We start from the raw sequence: 21970 nt of genomic DNA, 5'->3' as shown, positions 1-21970 counted from the left end.
GATTTTTTGCACCCTCAGATTCCAGATTTTCAAATAGTTGTATATGGCCAAATTTTGTCCTATCCTAACAAACCATACATGATTGAGAGATTATTTATTTAACTTTCAACTGATGTGTAAATCTTAATAAAAAAATGTTAGCCTTTTGGTTTTGTGGTCCAAGGTCACATTTATTATGATGATAAACCCATTTAAACACCACTGAGCATTATGGTTTTTAATAATCAGAAAGTTGCACCACCCAGTGGCCATTAGTAACATTGCAGACTGTATTGACTCTTACATACTACACTGTAAAAAATGACTCTTACTTTGTATTACTTCATATTTATAAATATCTAATTCTTAAATTAAGATATATTTTCTTGATGACCAAAATTAACTTAAAAAAATAAGTCTAAAAAACCCCATAAAATATTAGCGAATTTGTGTTTAAAACAAGCAAAAAAAATCTGCAAATGGGGTCAGAAAAAAATCTTTTTTCTTAAACACAAAAAATGTGGCATTTTTTTAAAGCACAAATTTACCTAAATTTTATATTTTCTGTTTAAAAACAGACTTATTTCTCTTATTTTCATCAAGAAAATACATCTTGATTAAAGAATTCTAAGATATTTCTACTGAAAACAAAAAAAAATACTAAGTAAGAAAGTGTATATATTAGACTCAGAATATTCATAGAAAATATAGTTGCGCTCAAAGGAAAACACAACCGTTTTACAATATTTTACTATGTTTTTACCTCAACGTAGACAAAATAATAAATACCTATCTTTTTTCAATGTGTGCACTTAATCTTTGTGCAGCGTGTTGTGAGTGTGTTGGCATTTGGCCTGGCCCCGTTCATTTCTTGGGATCCAGACAGGGATGAATTTAGAGGCCACCAAATGTTTTTACTATTTAAAGACTGTTACATGAGTAGTTACACGAGTAGGTATGGTGGCACAAAATAAAACGTGGCGATCTTTTAAGCTGATAAAAAAAGTTTGGATCCTAAGGAATGAATGGGGCTAGGCTAAATGCTAACACATTCACGACGCGCTGTACAAAGATTAAGTGCACGCAAGGAAAAAAGATAGGTATGTATTAATTCGTCTACGTTGAGGTAAGAACATAGTAAAATATAAAAAAAATGGTGGTGTTTTCCTTTAATACACTTCATATAGCAAACACTAAATACACTAAACTCAAAACATAATACTCTTTAAAAAATTACAGCTTTCAAAGACAAGCTTGTAGAGCTCGATGGCCGCTTTAGAGTCTAAGACCGCCCAGATACAGGCACTGCTAATATTCACCAAACAATGAAAATTAAATGCTTGTGGCCAAGGAGATTAAATTGTGCTTTATTCTACCTGTAAAACATAGTCAAGGGCGAGGTGTCTGAAGCATTTCCGGGTGGAGATCAGGGCACTCGTGGCTTCCTCCACCTCGTGCGGTTTGTTTCGTGGCGCCTGTGCGTTCTTCACCTGGGCGATCTCCATATCCTCACGCACCTTATCAAACTGCTTCTTCGTCTCTTTGAATTTTCGAACATCCCTGCGCAGAGTGTCATTTCAAGGTAAGATGAGCAATTTGTTGAGAGGAGGAAAATTATGTAATAGAAAGAGAAAAACAAGCACAGGAAGAAGTGGAAATGACTTACTCCTTTACGAAATTGTGCAACTGTTGCTTTACGGACCTTTGGGCCTGATCAAACAAGATCTGTAAGACACAGAAATAGATGGTGTTTAATGTTACGTAAGGGATAATAAAATATAGGCAGCTGGTTGTTATCGCAGAAATAAGTCTCAACAGTGTGATCAGGACCTGACCAAACCGGTTACATTTCTCTTATATATCCAGCAGATGGCAGGGCAGGTGCAGGTCTGCAAACCCAAAAGTCTGCAACACCCATGATCTCGCATTCAAAACTGGTGAGGGACGGTCACAGTGTCCGGCTACAGGTTAAAGGTCAAACCGGTCACGTGTACATCAGACAGAAGGATGCTGGGAGTCAGAGCGCAAGATTCTGGATCACGACAAGCACATACAGTACAGTCATACATAGGGCAGATTACAATCTGCACATGCTCGGTGAATGACACCCTGGGGGTTTTACAAGAAAACCTCATGCAAGTTTATACAGTAAGAATGAAGGGATGTTAGCGTCACAGTGGATCAGCAGGAGGACAAGAGGAGGAGCTTTATGTTATCATCGATGCTTCAGGGTTGTGATGGCGTATGTTGCATGAAACATTTGAGCAATATATTTTAAAGTACAGTAAATCATGTTAGAGAGAGGAAAGGAGCAGACAGACATGCCTAGACATCAGCATTACTGTAAGTCACAGGCTTTACATTTCACGTCCGTTAGTCTAGACTAGAATCAGCTATTTCTATCCACCCACCCCAAATATCCTCATTACTATAATAACTGTGTTTGCTAAGACAAGCATCCATTTTAGTATTGTTCAATCTTAGAATCAGGGATTTGAACAATGCCTTTAATCATTTCTACATTTATGCATTTGGCAGCCACTTTAATCCCAAGTCACTTACAATGCATTACAAGGTCAGTATACATTTGATCAGTATGTGCTGCTATCACAATGCTCTAGTAGTTACTAGTACTAGAGATGAGTACTGATAAAATGTAGACGTACATCGCACCGATCAACTGGCCTAAGACCAGAATTAGCTGATTTTACGCATGATCGTCTGGAGTCCTTTCAACCTTTCCACTGCACACGACATTCGGAAACGATTGTTGGAGTTCGCCCCCTAGTGGCATTTGTAATGAAGTTTCAGTTTAATCGTAACATGCAAGAGAAGCTCATTTTAGTGCAAGAGGCTTCATTTTAATATTTACCATGGTGGAATAAATAAATTGATGAATGCAAATGAATGAAACAATAAACAGCTATGCATATATGACAAAGAGAGAACATATGGAGACAAGATTTAAATAATAACGTATGCATACAGTAATAAATTATTAATGTATTACTGATTAGCTAATTTTCACCTTGCATAGTGATTTGATTGTAATACATTGAAATGTATCACTTCCGTTCAGCGTATCGCATGTGGTGTAGTCGCACAAGTTACATTTTTTTAATGCATCCAAGTGTCAAAAAGGGTCCAAAAATTACGTATCCGCAGACGGTCAGCACCTCACGCAGCCCCTTTGTGACTCTCCACAGGGAATGAATGACTTCCGGTTTATCGGCCAACGTTGGTCGTGTCGTGTGCCGTGGAAAGGTGGCTTAAAGCCGCATTCAGACATCCAGCGACGTTATCGCTGTGCATCGCCCGTCTCTTTCAATGAGGCGTTTCTAAATCTGCCTGTCATAAACAAATGAGTACCATACACGCCAGTAACTGACGACAGAAGGATGACCTAAACTCCACTACTGCTTTGTTCTCATTGGTAGTCGCTCCGGAAATTTGCTTGACATTTGCATAAAGTTAAACTTTTCTTAACTTTCTCGCAGCGCTGGACACGCCCATATGGTCGCCAACAGTCACTTTCACTCATGCCCCCAGAAGTCGCCCGTTGAAATGAATGAGATCGCGTCACTCTGCTACTGCTGGTTGCTGGCTGTCTGAATGGGGCGTAAGCCGGGTACACACCAAAATATTTTTTTTAAATGCGAGTCTCAGCTGCGAACACAGGAAATCTCGCGAAAATCTCAATATGTTTTTTGCGTCCAAACATGACTTCACACAGTAAACAAACATGGCATCAACGGGCATAAATACAATGGAGAGCTTTTTTACATCTCTGATGTCCATCTCATTTTGGATTGCGCATGCTGCACCATGTAGTTCTTTTGGTTTATCTTTCATCTGTTCGTTTTGTGATTGGGTATCGTTTCGTTTCACGTGACAAGCTACAGCGTGTGTTCTGCATAATTAAGGGCGTGGCCACTTGAGTGACGGGCCGTCGAGCTAGGCGGGTGTAGTCTCAGCAACCAGTCACTTCAGCTTCACCCACGTCGCGCCTCTTTACCCATTTTCGATTATCCGCGATTGATGGCAACGACAGGCTCCGCCCACTATTGGCTTCAAAAAAGCTCTTCACAAACCTATGGGTGATTTCACGGACAATACGTCCACATTTTTTACAGTCTATATTCTAACCACAGCTCTCCAACTGATATTTGGACATCTAACATAATGTCAGTGAGCCTGACCGATTTTGAGACACTTTATTTTGAGATCTGTTCAAATGAAATAAGATCATGAAATCGAATGCAGTCTAGGTGAAAGTGCAATATAAAGAAAAGTGGATTTTTGTTTGTAGCCTATATGCTGTCTCCGGTATCGGCAGGTCACACCTACAGAAAAATCGTAAATCAGTCGGTGCATTTCTACATACATTACATTTCGGACACAGCTATGGTGTCACCTCAAGTTCTAGGAAGAAAAAAGCTTTAGCAAGAAGAGTCATGAGAACATGAGCAGCTGTGGACAGAGAGAGAGAAAAAGGGAAACGATTTGAATAAGCTTGTTTTGTTTGGGTGAGTGAGAGCGCGTGAGAAGGTTTAATTGTGGCCTGCAGCCCGGCCGTACATGTGTGCTCGTTCTCTTCGGAAAGCACGGACCTTTCATGTAGCGCCAGGCGCTACAAAGAGCTCATGAGCCAGTGAGGCATCACAAGCGTACAGGCCAAACAGATCTTCAGCGGTGAAACAAAGAGAAAAGAGATTGGACAGGAGGAAGAGGGAATGAAGATGGGTTTGCTTGTTCTGTTTAAAAGTCAAATAATTACAATCCGGTTATGTAATAGTCTACATAGTGCTTCTTTTAGATAAGTTTAAATTTCTCATGAAAATATTTAGTATTGCTCATCTTTAAACTCCAAAACGGTGACCTTCCTTTGAAGTGACACAAATCTGCAGGCATGAACAGCTCTTGGCTCCAAGCTGCACGCGACTCCGTACTGCCTGCTCAGCTTTGGACTTCCTGTGTTAAAAGGACGCACATACGAGACCACTTTACAGAGCCCTGCTGCCAAACGGCTGGGCCATTGACGAACTGTATACTCAAATGAGTTTAATTTGAAAAACGTGTTGCAGAAAGCATGCAAGGACGTTGCATGAAAAGAGCGAGATCGGTAACGGTCAAAGTGATGCGTGTTGCTTTCAAGTGGAAATCAAGTCAACTGCTTTCCAGACGCGGCCCCTTGTTGTGGTCAAAGAGAAATGAAAATCTTGAAACAATAAAGAATATTAGCTTTTTTAAGGAAATTGGCATATTATGTAATGCAATGGAGGCAAGTTCAAGATTTTTGAAATGCAACACTAAAAAAAATCTTTTCTGCCTTAATTTTTTGGTTTAATCAACTCAGATTTATAAGTCATTTCAGCTGGTGACTTCTTTTTCGACGGCGCACAATGCGAAGCTTGTCAAAACATGTATTTAGCCCGTCATGTGTGTGTGGCTCGTCATGTCAAAATATGTGTTCGGTGCATCATGTGAACCTATGTGCATGTCAAAATACGTGTCTGCTGCAGACGCTTCAAAGAGGTTTATGATAAAAGAGACCTTCATGTTTGCCAGATACTCGTTTCATCTCATGCATAATCAGAGTTTAGTGTAATGTAAGTGTCTTGCGAGGTTTTTGTGAACTTGAGTGGCACATGACGCACCAAACGCATATTTTGAAGTCACCGGTTGCCACTGCATTTCAACTTACTATTATTTATTTTGACAAGAGATGAGTTGCTACAACTTAAAATGAACTTGACTTATGTCAACTATAATTTATAAGTTATAACAACTTAACAATCTCTTGTCAAGATAAATAATAGTAAATTGCAATGACAAATCAGTATTTATGAATGGTCTGAGGCCGTGATTAAGCGGATTTAAAGTGAAAGTATTTGATGAACGTATAATACGTGACTAGACCATTCGGTATATCATCATCTCATTTTTGACGGAGGTGCTGTTTAGCGGCTTTTGCATCTGAGCTCCTCAATTGTGACCCTGAATCATAATTATTCTTTTGGACAAATGTTGTTAAAGGATTAGTCAATTTTATTAAAAAAAATCAAGATAATTTACTCAACATCATGTCATCCAAAATGTTGATGTCTTTCTTTGTTTAGTCAGAAGAAATGATGTTTTTTTTAAGGAAAACATTCCAGGATTTTCTCATTTTAAATGGACTTTAATAGAGCCCAACACTTAACACTTAACTCAACACTTACTGTAACAGAGTTTTAAAGGACTATAAACGACTTCAAACGTGGCATAAGGGTCTTATCTAGCGAAACGATTGTCATTTTCGGCAAGAAACATAAAAAATATGCACTTTTAAACCACAACTTCTCGTCTTCCTCCAGCTGTGTGACGCGCCAGTGTGACCTCACGTAATTGCATAATGCCGTAGAAAGGTCACGTGTTACATATATGAAACGCACATTTGCGGACCATTTTAAACAATAAACCGACACAAAGACATTAATTAGTATAATTCGACATACAACAGCATTGAAACGGTCCTCTTTCTCCACACTGGGGCGTAGTTTCGCATACGTCATCCGTGACCTTTTGACGTGATGACGTATTAGGTCGTGCTGGCGCATCACAGGACCGGAGGAAGACGAGAAGTTGTGGTTTAAAAGTGCATATTTTTTATTTTTCTTGTCTAAAATGACAATCGTTTCACTAGATAGGACCCTTATGCCTTGTTTCGGATCGTTTAGAGTCTTTTGAAACTGCAATTTTAGACTGCATTAAAACTGTTAAGTATTGAAGTCCATTAAAGTCCATTAAAATGAGAAAAGTCCAGGAATGTTTTCTTCAAGGAACATAGTTTCTTCTCGACTGAACAAGGAAAGACATCAGCATTTTGGATGACATGGTGGTGAGTAAATTATTTGGATTTTTTTTAAGAAAATTGACTAATCCTTTAAGCTTCTAGCGCATTACTAAGATGATAAATAATATATGAGCTCAGTCTCAATGAACAAGCAAATCGGATTGTCAATGTTCTCAACATCAATGTACAATTTAAACGGGTTACTTTGAATACTTTACTTTATTATTGCTGTGGTACACTCCAGCCAGTCTCTGCAGGTTTCACAACAACCCTGAAGCATTTTTTATCATATCTGTGGAAACTGCATCACCTTCTCTCATTATTTCTCTTTCTGTGGTCTTTTAGTTCCTCTGTTCCTTGTCAAACAGGGAACAAATGTGCCAAACAGATCAGTAATTACACTCTGAGGGGAACTAGAATGGTGTCACTTTGGCATGTTTGTTAAAATGATGACTCCCTGGTCCTAACCAAACGACTCAATAAGCTGTAAATGATGGATAGCCTGATCTAAAAATGTGCACACTGTTAATTCAATTAGCATAATTACTATACATCTTACTAACAATTGTAGGCACACTAGAAACAGGTGCACTAAAGAATCTTACTTCACCCTAAAGGAATCTTCAACAGGGTTGCTCAATATATTGCAATTAGTGAAATATTGCAGATGTGCCTGAGGGGCATTTCACGTTTTCTGTCTAAAACCGCAAGGAAAACATGGCCACTTCACAAAATTATTTAAACGTGTGTTTGTAATGTTAGATTATTATTGGTCAAACATATATTAATATTTTAAATTGATTTTACAAAAATTCCGTATAATTGTGAAAGTTATCGTTCATCACATTTCCCTTTCAATATCGTGCGGCCCTAACTGGTACTATATGATTTATCGAAGCCACGGCCTAGTGGTTTAATATGCTTTTATTGAGCTATGGTGCTCTTGTGGGTGACACATTCACATAATTCATCTGAGTAATATACTTATGCCGCAATAGGTAGCCTGTCTGGAACCGAGCGGATTTTAAACCACAATACTGTATGACACTTGCATTATATGCGAACGGCATCTACGCTAATAAAATTCTTGTCTCGTCTTCAACCCCGAGGACAATGAGACAAACAGACCCAGTTCCTGCTGCTGTGAAGGTCATCACACCACTGATCTACTGGCTGTCCTTCAACGTGATGCCCAGCCGATACGCGACCAACGACCACCGGCTGAACCAGTTTAATCCACTTACCTGCTTCCTATCCCTACCGTGTTTATATATATATATATACATATGTATATACATATATATATACATATGTCTATGCATATATATACATATGTCTATGCATATATATACATATGTATATACATATATATACATATGTATATACATATATATACATATGTATATACATATATATACATATGTATATACATATATATATACATATACATATATATACATATACATATATATATATATATATATATACATATACATATACATATACATATATATACATATACATATATACATATACATATATACATATATACATATATACATATACATATACATATATATATATATTAATCTCTCCCAAGGGTTTTTGTCCTCCTAGGAGTTTTCCCACAGGGTTTTTCTCCTAGGGTTTTTTCATCCCCGGGAGGGTCAGCCAACATTGGCTTAATTTAGCACTTTACTGTATACGTTACATTATTACTACGCTCGCTTGTATGGTTTATTCTTAGCCGCTGTATTCTACTTCTTATATTATCTATTGATCATTCTGTGTTTTCCTCTACATCTACTCATGTAAAGCTGCTTTAAAACAATTAACAAATGTGAAAAGCGCTATATAAATAAAATTGAATTGAACAAGTTTGAATCCAGCTTGCATTTTTCACGTTTTCTGTTTTCCATTCTTCTCTTCCTAAATCCTAGCAACTTTAATTTCTGTTCTCTCTGTAAAACTGATATTGTTGCTCAAATACAGTTTTTTCTGTCATTTCAAATGAATGTTGGCACAATTAAATCACAAATCTGATTTTAAAACATCTGAATAAATTGGAAATTGCATCAAGTTTAACACCTGGCAGACACTGCTACAATTCTCAAATGGCACACAGGCAGTGATTCACAGCAGCAAGGGAATTGGCAGCGATGGCCATCCTGGATTTATGAGGTAGAGGGATTACATCCACAGTAAACGCCCAGGCCACAGATTTATAGCGTGGCAGGTTAACTGGTTTGACCCAGAAAAAATCACGAGGACAAGAGGAGTGAATTAAAGTGATGCACAGAGGCAGAGGGACACCTGCTCCGGCTGCTATTAACCTAAATGATCTCCAAAAGTCCACCAGTAATCCTGTGCCAAATAAAACAATAAATGCAAGGTTAACCTCACTTTACAGGTGGTTTATGAATATTTTGTCACCTATGACAAAGCAATTATTTAGCTGCTTTTCTTTTGTATATGATCCAAACGGCAGAGATTGTTATGGCATGACAAATAAGACAAGTCCCAACAGAATCCACCTGTCACAAAAATGCAGTGACTCACTATAATTTTCTTTCACAATATTTTGGTGGCTTCATAACAAAAATATGCAATATAATGGCAACTGTTAATACACACCCCAAATGTTTCACCAAATTATGTTTACAAGGTTTGACCCAGATACGTTTTTTTCCCAATAAAAGTCAGGAATGTCGTGTTTACCACACACTTGTCTCACAAAACGTACTATAATTATCCATTAAAACGAAGCATCCTGTTAAACCGCTGCTAATCTTACAAGCAGGAGATCAGTCATCTATAAGCAGACAATTAATAAGCCACAAGTCTTTAATACCACAGCCCTGGTATTTCCTCTGTCTTTAAAAGTGAAGGTGGGTGTGGAAACAACAGCTTTACTCCTTTACCGTCACTTTGTTTAGCCTCGCTCTCATTCTCACTTTCTCTGTTTTCAATTACAAGTCCTCTAGAACAGGACAACACCCAAGTCTACATGCATTCAGAAGGTGACTATTACCCTGCGTAATGACGTACTCTGTTGCACATGAAAACATGGGTGTTTCTTTAAAGTCTGTGTGTTCTCGGTTTGTGACACCACAGAAAAATGTGACATTAACCACCCAGCCAAATTTGAATGATTACAAAACAGATAAGTATTCAAAATCATGGAAAAACGGTCAAGATTCTCTGCTCTTAAAGGAGACATTTCATAAGACTTTTTTTAAAGAGGTCAAATAAATCTTTGGTGTCCACAGAGTACATATGTGAAGTTATAGCTCAACATACCGTATAGATAAGTTATTATAGCATGTTAAAATTGCCACTTTGGGTGTGTCATTTTAAATGCAAATGAGTTGATCTCTGCACTAAATGGCAGTGGTGTGGTTGGATAGTGCAGATTAAGGGGTGGGATTATCCCCTTCTGACATCACAAAGGGAGCCAAATTTCAGTGCCCTATTTTTTCACATGCTTGCAGAGAATGGTTTACTAAAACTAAGTTACTGGGTTGTTCTTATTCACATTTTCTAGGTTGATAGAAGCACTGGGGACCCAATTATAGCTCTTAAACGTGGAAAAAGTCAGATTTTTATGATATGTCCCCTTTAAACACTGGGGGCGTGTCCGTTTTCTGCACTAAAACCATGCCCACTTGTGGGCAAGCTGCAATCTCATCTTTCAAATAGAGGGTATGCATTGATGTCACTTTTCCATGTGACTATGTCAGAGGTGTCCTGTTGAGTGGCAAAACATTCAGCAAAATGGCTGGTTTTCATAGCGGATGCTGCGAGAAACGGCAGTAAAACTGACTATTATCATCTTAAATTGAATTTAGTTGGCTGTAACAGTGACCCTAACAACCTGCCAAACAACCAGTAATCTGTGGACATTGGCATATGGCCAGACATTGCTTTTAATGACATATATGTTTGTTTTGCCTAACACTATTAAACCATCCCACCTTTGTAGAACACAAGGTTCATCATAATGGATGTTTTTTAATGAAGGCTCACTGACAAAACTTTGCAATTACACAGAATAAGAGTATTCATTGGTGTATTTTTATAGGATTTTTTATCTCAAATCTCAAAATTTAACATACCTGACATATGGCTACTGCTACTGATTTACTTCTCCTTTAAGTGTTTTTTGCAGTCTGGATAATAGACGGGTTGCACGGCGACGTCACTAACTGGTTGCGCGCGCAACCGAGAGGCAGAAAGAAGAGAAGTGCATTGTGTTGTATGCTAGTAGCGGTGTCTGTAAGTCAAAATGCCAAGGGATTGTTGCGTGGAAAATAGTACCAACAGAGTCAGTGCTGGGTGCCTGATGTTAACATACCAGTAGATGCGACTATTACGTTACTAGCATTAAAATTATAACATTATAATTCATACATGTATCACAGTAACACTGCAAAAATAAAGACAGAAAAACAGATCCAACCAAAATAAAGTCTTATTTATATACAAACAATAAAGTACGCTTCAATAATTCAGGTTGCTGCAGTAGCGGATAAGCTCACCAATCTGGCTTTCTGCCCCCTGGATGCGCGCTCACCCTGTAATGTTTGTAAACTTGCAACCCCTCTATACCGCTCCAAATTGTTGTTGAATCTGTTAGCACAGTCGATCACACAACTGCTTTTCCCATTTTAGACATGGTTTTCACGCTATGCTAATGCTGTCGCTCAGCCAAAATGGCTAGCCATTCTAGCAGCGGCCGCGAAAATGTCAGCATAACTGAAAACTATCAGCAAAAATTTAATTAAGTTGGACTCGATAGTGACTCTAGCAACTTCTTAACCTACTTGTGGTTAATGGACGTTGGCATGGATGATCCAAATTACTTCTCATTTCTGTGCTTTTTTGGCAGTCTGATAGCTCCAAATTTTTGTTAAATCTGTCGCACAACAGCCTTTTCCCATTTAGACGCATTTTCACCGTGTTTTCGCTGATTTCACACTGTACACAAATTCTGCCGCTCTGTCTTTTTGTCAATCAGTGGGCGTAACCGCAGTCACTTTTGCTGAAGGTGACGTCACGTGCATACCCTCTATACAGCTACAACCTAAATTGTGTTGGGGCGGGGCCATGCTCGGTGGCTCCAGTGCATCATCGATCCACCATTTTAGCACCGCCCAAATAAAAAAAAACTGAATTCAGTACTACATAGTTCACAGTCTTTGTAACATGTTTCAGCAATACATTTCTAACATTTATAATGTGATTAGGTTAGATTCTATGAGTTGACTTTACTCAGACTTTGTAAACGACGAATTTAAATTCCAGGGGTTGATTTGTAATAAAGTTAACAGATTTGTGGTATTTTGTTGAAAATAAACCATACATATGCATGTATATTGATCGCTTGTTTTGTTTTTTACATTTTTAACAATTAAAACAGTAAATAGTGTGAATAGTTAAAAAGTCCACAGGGCCCAAATGTTTCATTTTTAAATGGACAGTTCACCTAAAAATAAAATATCTGTTAACATTTATTCACCCTCATGTCGTTTACAACTTTTATGAAACTCTTCTGTGAAACATAAAGAAGATTTAAGTAATATTGCAGTGATTTTGTACAGTACAATGGAGGTCAATGAAGGTCATAATTGATTGCCTTGTTTACACCAGAAGATGCGTTTTTGTCGATTGGATTACAAGCGGACAACGCTAAATACAGAGTGTGTTAAAAGCGAGGGGCAACCTTCCGATCTCTCTGATGAAGCCAATATGGAAGTGACTTAAACTGCAATTCATCGACTGGCCGCTAGAGGCTGGCTCCAAAAGGGAGGTAGTCAAAAACGCATTCGACCGGATTGATTTTGTGGTGTAGACGCTCATGTGGTCAAATGTGTTGAACAGCCACAAAAGATCGCCTAGACCGGTCCTAACTTCTAGCTCGAACCCATGTTGTTTGGCGCGGTCTTTAGGCTTTCATTGATAAAAATAAAGTGGCTGCTCTCCAACTCTTTCATTTTTCTTTCCTTTGCGAGCGTGTGAAAGATGTGCAAGCTTTTATCATCAATTGCTCTGAAATATCAGAGAAACCTCTTAAATATAAATGTACAAAACGTTGTGCAGCTTGTTTATTAACAACACAAGCAGCGGACTCTGATGTAATATTAGTGTGCATTAATTTAAACCCGCAAAATTTCTCCCGCTCGTGTTTTAAGGACTCGCCCATAAACCATCCCCTAGATCAGGACAGAAGTGGTCGAAAGTGGACAAAAGAGACCAGGTGTGAATGGGAATGTCTTGTCCACTTGTGATCCGATCGACCAAAACGCATCTTTGAACAGCCAAAATATCTTCTTTTGTCTTCTGCAGAAGAACCTCATAGACGTTTTTGGGTAAACCATACCTTTAAAGAATAACTCTAATGTTCAAACCTTCAGAATAATAGCTTACTGGTCATAGCTTACACGTATGCTAGAGGTAAGTCGAATTGTGTGAAACATGACCTCAACCGTTCAAGGCACACCTAACGTTTCCTGTTGATATTCTTGCTAAAAAGCAGAGTATAACTAATACTAACATGTGCATGGACCTGATGGAGACCAGGCCTTTCATGACTCTGCAGATGTCTTTTGGGTGCCATGTGGAAAAAATCAACCACATGTGATGGGAAACACCCCATGTAAAGGGATTCACATTCTCAAGGTCGAGTTTTGCCCCACAGCACACGTAATATGCTTTCATACTAAAAGCACCCATGAGAAAACCACGGCCCTGCCAGATTATGGCAGCATATGATGAATCGCTATGAGCTTTGACTGGGAAACGTGTGTTTTTTTTTTATTGGACATATGCGAGCATGCAGTGGCAGCTGGGGGAGATCGGTCTTACCATGTGATAGTTGACTATTTCTTGAAGGCTCTCTCCACACTTCTCAAGACATTCCTGAAATAAAAAGTAAATTGTCAGAGATATAAAGAGCAGTTCATGTGGCTTTGACCCATTCAATGAATTAAATGCAGATTTTTAAAAAGCAATTAAAGATGCAATTTGTACTATCTGCACCGCTAGATGGCGCCAGATCAAATCAATAACAATGACGTTGTTTAATGACGCTCTGAAGCAGCGTGGAATTATGGGATTTGAAGTCTTTGCTGATGGCCATCAATTAGATGCGAACGAGAAATTATGTTGAGGGATAAGGTAATCAAGTCTTTATAAATGTTGCGTTTGATAACGCTTTATAGTTTATATGTGATGTTCAAAACGAAATTGTTAGTCATAGATGTTACAGTATTAGTCAAAATTCGATGGTTAACAGCATAGAATTAAGTTTTCAACTTACAATCTACAATGATTTTTTACATAATGTATTGACAGTACAAATCTTATTGTGAAGTGTCTTAAAATGACCATTTATATTGCTGTACAATACCTCTTGATGTGCATATCGTCCGCGGGAAGACGTGCTGATTACGGTCTACACACTAACGTTGTGATCAATATAATAGCATAAGTTTTTTGAAGGGTTACGAATTAAAACAACTCACCCATCGCGTAAAACACAAGCAGGATCAGAATCTCTGTCTAGTTAAATGTTATCGCGAAGCTCTCTCTATCCAGATAATGCAACACCAAATTGATCCTCCCTCGTTTTGTTCCAAACTCTTCTTGGGTCGTTTGGTTGGCCCGTAACTGACACAACCAGCGGCAGACGGTAAAGAGTAATCCATAGTCCATATGGCAAGCACGTAGCCCGACAGGCGCTAACGCATAGTTCCGCATTTGTTCATGACACTGGCTGCGTCCGAAAACTCAAGGCAGTGACTTGTTGCCTCGCTGCCTCATGAGGAAATGACTTTGGAGGCATGAAGGCAGTTCAGAGAAAGACTTTCGGACACGCTTCAAAGGCAGCGTGTTTGAAATATAAACAGAGAACGCCTTTGTGATAACTAACATATTTGAAAACTATAATACTAATTTCTCGCTAGAAATGCAATTAAAATGTGTAAAAAGTGAAAATATACATTTATTTACACTAAATTTGTGCTCCAGTCGCTTCCTTGGCCGCCATTTTATTTTATTTCGAACTCGACCTGGTTTTTACGTCAGTAGCAGTGCTTCGTCTTCTGAGAATATAGTTACTGTTAAAAGATCGCTGTGTCTCATATGACCTTGTTATTTGTACACGGTGTGACTATACAAATCACAACACATAAATAGGAAAATGTTCGCGTTATTTTGTCACTTATTGGGAGCAGTTTGCTAGCTGGAGCCATTGACTTCCAGACATTGTGCTTAGCTAAGCTAGCGGGGGCTGTGTCAGACAGAGTTACAGCACGCACGGAGATGAGAAAGGTATGTCTGGACTTATCTAACTCTGGGGGATACGGTGAATAAGCTAAATTCCCAAAATCTGGGTGTGTTTCTTTAAACTGACCCAACACTTAACAGTTTTAATGCAGTTTAAAATGGCAGTTTTAAAGGACTCTAAAAGATCCCAAAGAAGGCATAAGAGTCTTATCTAGCGAAACGATTGTCATTTTTGGCAAGAAAAATAAAAAAATGCACTTTTAAACCACAAATTCTTGTCTTCCTCCAGCTGTGTGACGAGCCAGTGCGACCTCACGTAATTGCGCAATGCCGTGGAAAGGTCACGTGTTACATATTTGCGAATCATTTTAACCAATAAACTGACACAAAGACATTAATTAGTATCATTCCACATACAACAACGTCGGACGGTCCCCTTTCTTCACACTTGTAAACACTGGGGCTTAGTTTCGATACGTCATCCGTGACCTCTTGACGTGATTACGTATTACGTGAGGTCGCACTGGCGCGTCACAGGACCGGAGGAAGACGAGAAGTTGTGTTTTAAAAGGGCATATTTTTTATTTGTCTTGCCAAAAATGACAATCGTTTCGCTAGATAAGACCCTTATGCCTCGTTTGAGTCCTTTGAAACTGCTATTTTAAAGTGCATTAAAACTGTTAAGTGTTGGGGTCCATTAAAATGAAAATGAAATGGTGGTGAGTAAATTATCTGGATTTTTTTTAAAGAAAATGGACTAATCCTTTAATATCCTAATGATTTTTACCGTAAAAGATAAATGTATCATTTTGACCCATACAATGTATTGTTGACTATTGCTACAAATACACCCGTGCGACTTAAGACTTAAAGGAATAGTCTACTCATTTTCAATATTAAAATATGTTATTACCTTAACTAAGAATTGTTGATACATCCCTCTATCATCTGTGTGCGTGCACGTAAGCACTGGAGCGCGCTGCGACGCTTAGATAGCATTTAGCTTAGCCCCATTCATTCAATGGTACCATTTAGAGATAAAGTTAGAAGTGACCAAACACATCAACGTTTTTCATATTTAAGAAGAGTACTTCGACTCGGCGCAGTAACACCCTCCCTCTCCCATTATGAGAGTGAGAAGGGGAGCGGACTTTTCAGGCGAGTCGAAGTGCTCCCAAAAGTGCTATTGCGCCATGGGGTGTAGTTCCTCTTTTGAATCCGCTTGGAAGGGTGCTGCGTTTTGTTTTGTGCCGCCAAACTTGCTCGTACAACTACTCGTCTTAAATAGGAAAAACGTTGATGTGTTTGGTCACTTCTAACTTTATCTCTAAATGGTACCATTGAATGAATGAGGCTAAGCTAAATGCTATCGAAGTGTCGCGGCGCGCTCCAGCGCTTATGTGCACGCACACAGATGATAGAGGGATGTATCAACAATTCTTAGTTAAGGTAATACCATATTTTAATATTGAAAATGAGTAGACTATTCCTTTAAGTTTTGTAGTCCAGGGTCACACATGTGTATTTTTGGATCCTGTCTGGGAAACCTACCGAGATCATCTCCTCTTTCTTGCAGTGGTGCGACAGGTCTCGTATCCCATTGACAAAGAGCTTGTTGGCGTGGGCATAAGCGCGGCCCGCTTCGATCATGCCGCTGCATAGCTTCACCAACTAATGCAATGAAGAGAGGACAACACAACAGAATACAGAACAGAAGTTTACCCACAAAATACTCACAAGATAGTAACTTACACATGAGATTAAACGAGTATCTGGCAAACGCGTCTCTTTTATCTTAAACCCTTTAGCCGCATGTGCAGCAGGCTCGTATTTTGACATCGCATGTGATGCACATAAGTTTACATGACTCAGCGAACACATATTTTGAAATGACGAGCCACACACTACGGGCTACATACATGTTGTGACGAGCTTTCTCGAAAAAGAAGTCACTGGCCGCCATTAGATCTGAGGTCATATATTAATATAATACTGCACTGTCGAGTACAACACATCAAATAAATCTACATAAAATCTACTAAAACACATGGAAAGCAATTATGCAAAGCTGTAGCTATGAATTCTGGGCCGCTGGTTGTACATTACTCTGGGCCCTTTACATCAATATTACTTAAATTGCTGTAAGCCCCTAAGGCCCCTAGAATTATTCCTGCTTTTCACCCTGTCAATAAGCTGCTGTATATGATTATAGGATGTGATCATTAAATGTGATCTGTGCTGAGAAATGCCAGCCTGAATATCCCATCTTTGTAATGAAATTAATGGAAAATTAGTATGTACATGATTAGCTAATGCAAAGCCAGCCACATGTAGCACGTGTGGTGCACTCATGAATGCATGAGAGAGAGAGAGAGAGAGAGAGAGAGAGAGAGAGAGACCAACAACACTCATGCATTTCTGAATTAGTTTAGCTTTGGTTATATGATGAGAAAGCGATGAGTAATGACCAATAAAGATCTAATTTCAATGAGCAATCGCTGTGAAGCAGCAAAGCCTGCAACTCTGTGATGCAAATGTTCTTGACATCCTATGCAAAATGAGTTCCTCTCTCATTTTTCTTTAATCCTGTATGGCATATGAGCTGGGATTTAGCTCAGCGCACATTTACAATGCTGTTTCATCCATACACTAATGCACTCATAGTGTTTCTAAGCCTTCAAACCTACAGCTCAGTTAAATGATGTGGAGGAGACACACAGTATACGGTTACATGAGGATGCTGAACGTACCTTATCAAGCTTGGCTTCGATTTCTACAACATCCGTCTCGACTTCATCAATGTTCGCCCTGCAAGGAAAAAGACAATATTTATTACCATTGAGTTTTGGTACAATTATTAACAGCTGATATTTACTTATTTTATCTTTGCGTGGCATCTAGCGGTTGCTGAATGATTATTCTGAAGTCTATGAGAATTTTACAGTTCTATTTTTTGCAAGTCTGACAGAAAAGTCACACAACAAGCCACACTTCAGTATAAGCAACAACAAAAGCAGTGATTGGCTGAAGTAGTGGTGCAGAAATGTAATAATTCACCCTGACATATACTGTACAACAGCCGCTGGCTTGCAGGGAGCGAGTCTGGCTTGGGTCATGCCCTGATTCTCGCTCCCCGCTACATCCGGTCTGTCTTTATAAAAAGGCTAAAACTATAAAGAGTGATGTTTGGAAAAACCCAACAAATAAAAGACCTTTATTTTTCATATCGAAGGAAATATCGAGCACACATTTAAAGCTGCAATCAGTAACTTTATTTGGTAAAAAAGTTTACAATATTTAATCATTGAGCAAGGATGTAAAAATCAGTTTGTAAACTTTCAGGCAACCTTACACCGATTTGCAAAGGCAAGCTTGTAATAATGATTTATAATTTAAGTTGTAGTATACAATTTTGCAGAAATTTGACTTCAACCCATGTAAAGTAACTTGCAATTTAAAATCAAACAGAGATGGCGACAGAGAGGCAAAAGTTACGAATCACAGCGTTATGGTGCATTTACACCAGACGCGAATAAAGCATTAAACGCAAGTGATTTACATATTAAGTCAATGCAAATATGCGATAGACATCCGGTGGCGTGAATGACACGATTTGCGCAAATGACACAACGCAAATTGAGCGTTTTGTGAGTTTGACTCGTGTTACTCAGGAGCTTGCTCTAGTAATGACGTAATTACACGACATAGCGAGTGGATGCAGAAATACGAAACAACAATGGAGGACAAAATCAACTTCGCTGTAAGTGGACACATGGAGCTGTAAGACGCATCTCCGTGCTTTTATAGAAACAGGAATAAAAATGATTTTGCTTGGAAGAAAGTGAGTGAGGAGGTCGGACAATCTGGTAAGTTGTAAAAACACTCTTTACTTAATTTGAGCAAGATGGCAAATTGAGTGTATTCGTGTCTGACGTTCATGTGCAAATGACGCACATTTTACACGCGAATGAAGCGAGTTAACTCAAACTGTTCAAGCATCCACCTACGCATAAATAGCGCAATTTATTCTCTTTATTCGCGTCTGGTGTGAACGCACAATTAAGCTCTGTTGAGGATATCTTATAGACGGTTTCATCAGACGCACGTGTGCTGACGCGATACACGTCTGGATCTGAACTTTACTTCTGGTTTGGTTTTTTTATTGGCCTGACTAGTTGCTAAAGTGATCTCTTGAACAAATGCCTCGTCAAAAATAACAAATGTTTTGGTTTCCTAGATAATCTATGTGTTGTTTATTTTGCTTGTTATATAAATAAACTAAGTTTAAAGTACTTTTTTGTTATTTATTCTTAGTAGAGTTTACTGGAAGTTACGTGCGGACCACGACAGCCGCTTGTTTATGTTGTTACTGCTGAAACCGTCTATATAAAGCTGTTTTCCATTTGATTTCAGTCATTGTTGATTCCAACTGATGTTCTTTTTATGTATGATGTTTTACGTTTATTGTATGTTACTCGACGTGACCATGTAAATTGTCGTGACATATATCCGAGTGAAATGGCTTCTAAAATAAGAAAAAAAATGTAGGGCTTGTTCTGAATTAGTCCATCGAGAATTGATTGGTTTGTTGAGAGTTGGGTCATGTTGCTATTTGCTAAACCCTGCGAACTGTTTCCGGGCCCCGCCCACCTGCCATATCCCGTGATTAGAAGTAAAGAGAGATTGTTTCAAGGATGGGAGAAGATTAGGATTTTTGATTAAAGATTATGTGGGCACATTAATTAATTAGTAAAATGCCACAATATTATAAAGTTATAATAAAATATTATAATATTAATTTCAATTTCATTGTGACTTTAACTGAACTGCAGTGCAAACCATAATCCGTTACATGATGAAAAAAATACACCGCATCATAAAAACATCTCTGCATTGCGAGAATTTCTGTAAATAGGTTAGAACTTTAGAAACTAATGTACACCGAAACCGCATCAGTTCTTAGATGCATGATGACATAGCCTATATCCAATCTTACACCATCTAAAAGCTTTCCCTAATCCAGTTTAGATTCCAGCTAAAAGCTTGCCGCAGTTTGTACGTATTAGAAAAAACAATGTCGAGACGTCTGAGGTTTTCATGCAAGTCTCTCACCAGGCCCTCCAACCTTGACATGCATTTATATCCACCCACACAGCAGGCTCTGTTACTTACATTTATCACATTAGCTAACTCAGGAAGGGCTCAGAGGAGTCCATGCAAAAAGCATATGTGTAAAAATTTTTGTTTATTTTCTTAATAGCACTACCAATATAACACTACAGTCCTAGACACAACTATTTTACACAGTAAGCATCTCTTTTGTACACTTTATGAAAAATGTAATATGCGTATTTGCTTGATAGTACAATGCAATTACACTTCATTTTTATCTTAGAGAACTTAATAGAGTTAGTACTGATTAAATATATTTGAAACGCAGCATTGTTTAAAAGCATAAATGTAATGGTCCGATTATTTTCATGGTTGGTACTGCTAGTTTATGTGTATTTTGTAATCCTTTTTTATTTGCCTGTACTTCTTTTTTCTGTATTCTCTGCAAAGCTGCTTTAATACAATGCTGAATTGTGTGACTTAATTTTATCCATGAGAAATTGATGAAAAATGATCCTGAGGGAAATCATAAAAGATTACAAATACAAATCTTTATTTTTTTGTAAAAAAAAAACCACATGCTCTGATTAATCATTTACAATAAGACCAGGAATGTATATGCACGCTCTTATTGGAAAACTGATTATTTATTTTCTTGAACAAAAAATAAGCTGATTACAAACCTTTTGCTTCAAAACATATTGTCAGACTGAGCAAAACTTAAATTCAGTGGTCAGTCAACCTAAAATCCTTTATGCCATCACTCCAGAAGAGTTTCAGCCCTTATGCGCCCCTGCTCTCTTGAGACCACTCAACCATTAGCCCAAAACGCACACAAGGACCAAACACTTTAAATAAATGAAAGAATACACAAAGGTCAGTTGTCATGGCAACCCTTTATAATTGGGTCGCAGTAGGGGTCTTCCACTCTGCTTATGAGGGGCTACTAATAAGACATATTGTTATGAAGTCATGAGCAATCAATACCCCATAGACCAACACACACAAACCCACTGAAATACACCTCTCATCTCGAGTTCAACCACCCCTCCTCAACATTTTAATGCTTTAGCATTGGCCATTGGACAATCAATCGAATAATCAGATAAAAACAAAATAATATGTCAATGATCTTATCAATTATTAATTAATTTAAATGATACATTTTAAATTGTGCTTACTAAATACTACAATAGTTTTTGGCAACTATTCAGAGTATTTATGATTAAAAGTGTTCCTTAAAAGTTCAAAAGCTACATATTAAGTATTTTTGTTAAAAACAGACCTAAATTTTGACATTTTAAACCTTAAAATTTAAATTTTTTATGCTTCTAATCTCATAATAAGATTTTGAGACTTTCACAGACAGGGTTACATATATCCAAAATATAAATAAGACAAGTATTGAGTTGTATTAAAATGCTCCCTCCCTGTGATGTGCACGGAACAACCAATCGGTAACAAAATCCATTAACAACAATTTTCAAAATCGATTAAGTAGGGCTGCAAAACGATTAATCCCGATTAATCGTTTGCGAAATAAAGTTTGTTTACATCATATATGCGTGTTTACTGTGTATAATAATTTTGGATATATAAATGCACACACATGCATGTTCTTATATTTAAGAAATAATTACGTGTATATACATTTGTATATTTATTTATATTTATATTATATTTAGGGCTGATTAATCGTGATTAACTGCATGCAAAATAAAAGTTCGTGTTTGCATAATATATGTGTGTGTAATTATT

General features: G+C 38.0%; 1 protein-coding gene across 3 annotated transcripts in view; it reads right to left on the bottom strand.

The window, feature by feature from the left end:
* acap3b (ArfGAP with coiled-coil, ankyrin repeat and PH domains 3b) overlaps positions 1–21970 on the bottom strand; it is an 84228-nt gene that overhangs the window by 29763 nt on the left and 32495 nt on the right. For all 3 annotated transcript variants that reach the window (XM_073875899.1, XM_073875900.1, XM_073875901.1), the window contains exons 2-6: positions 17851–17908; positions 16652–16771; positions 13679–13732; positions 1646–1704; positions 1356–1539 (exon numbers count right to left, since the gene is read on the bottom strand). In XM_073875899.1, the coding sequence (XP_073732000.1) occupies positions 1356–1539; positions 1646–1704; positions 13679–13732; positions 16652–16771; positions 17851–17908 (475 nt within the window). The remainder of the gene's footprint in view (positions 1–1355; positions 1540–1645; positions 1705–13678; positions 13733–16651; positions 16772–17850; positions 17909–21970) is intronic.

Source organism: Misgurnus anguillicaudatus, chromosome 14 (assembly GCF_027580225.2).
Source record: "Misgurnus anguillicaudatus chromosome 14, ASM2758022v2, whole genome shotgun sequence".
In the NCBI taxonomy this organism is placed as follows: Eukaryota; Metazoa; Chordata; class Actinopteri; order Cypriniformes; family Cobitidae; genus Misgurnus; species Misgurnus anguillicaudatus.
This window is presented reverse-complemented; position numbering and strand designations above follow the sequence as displayed.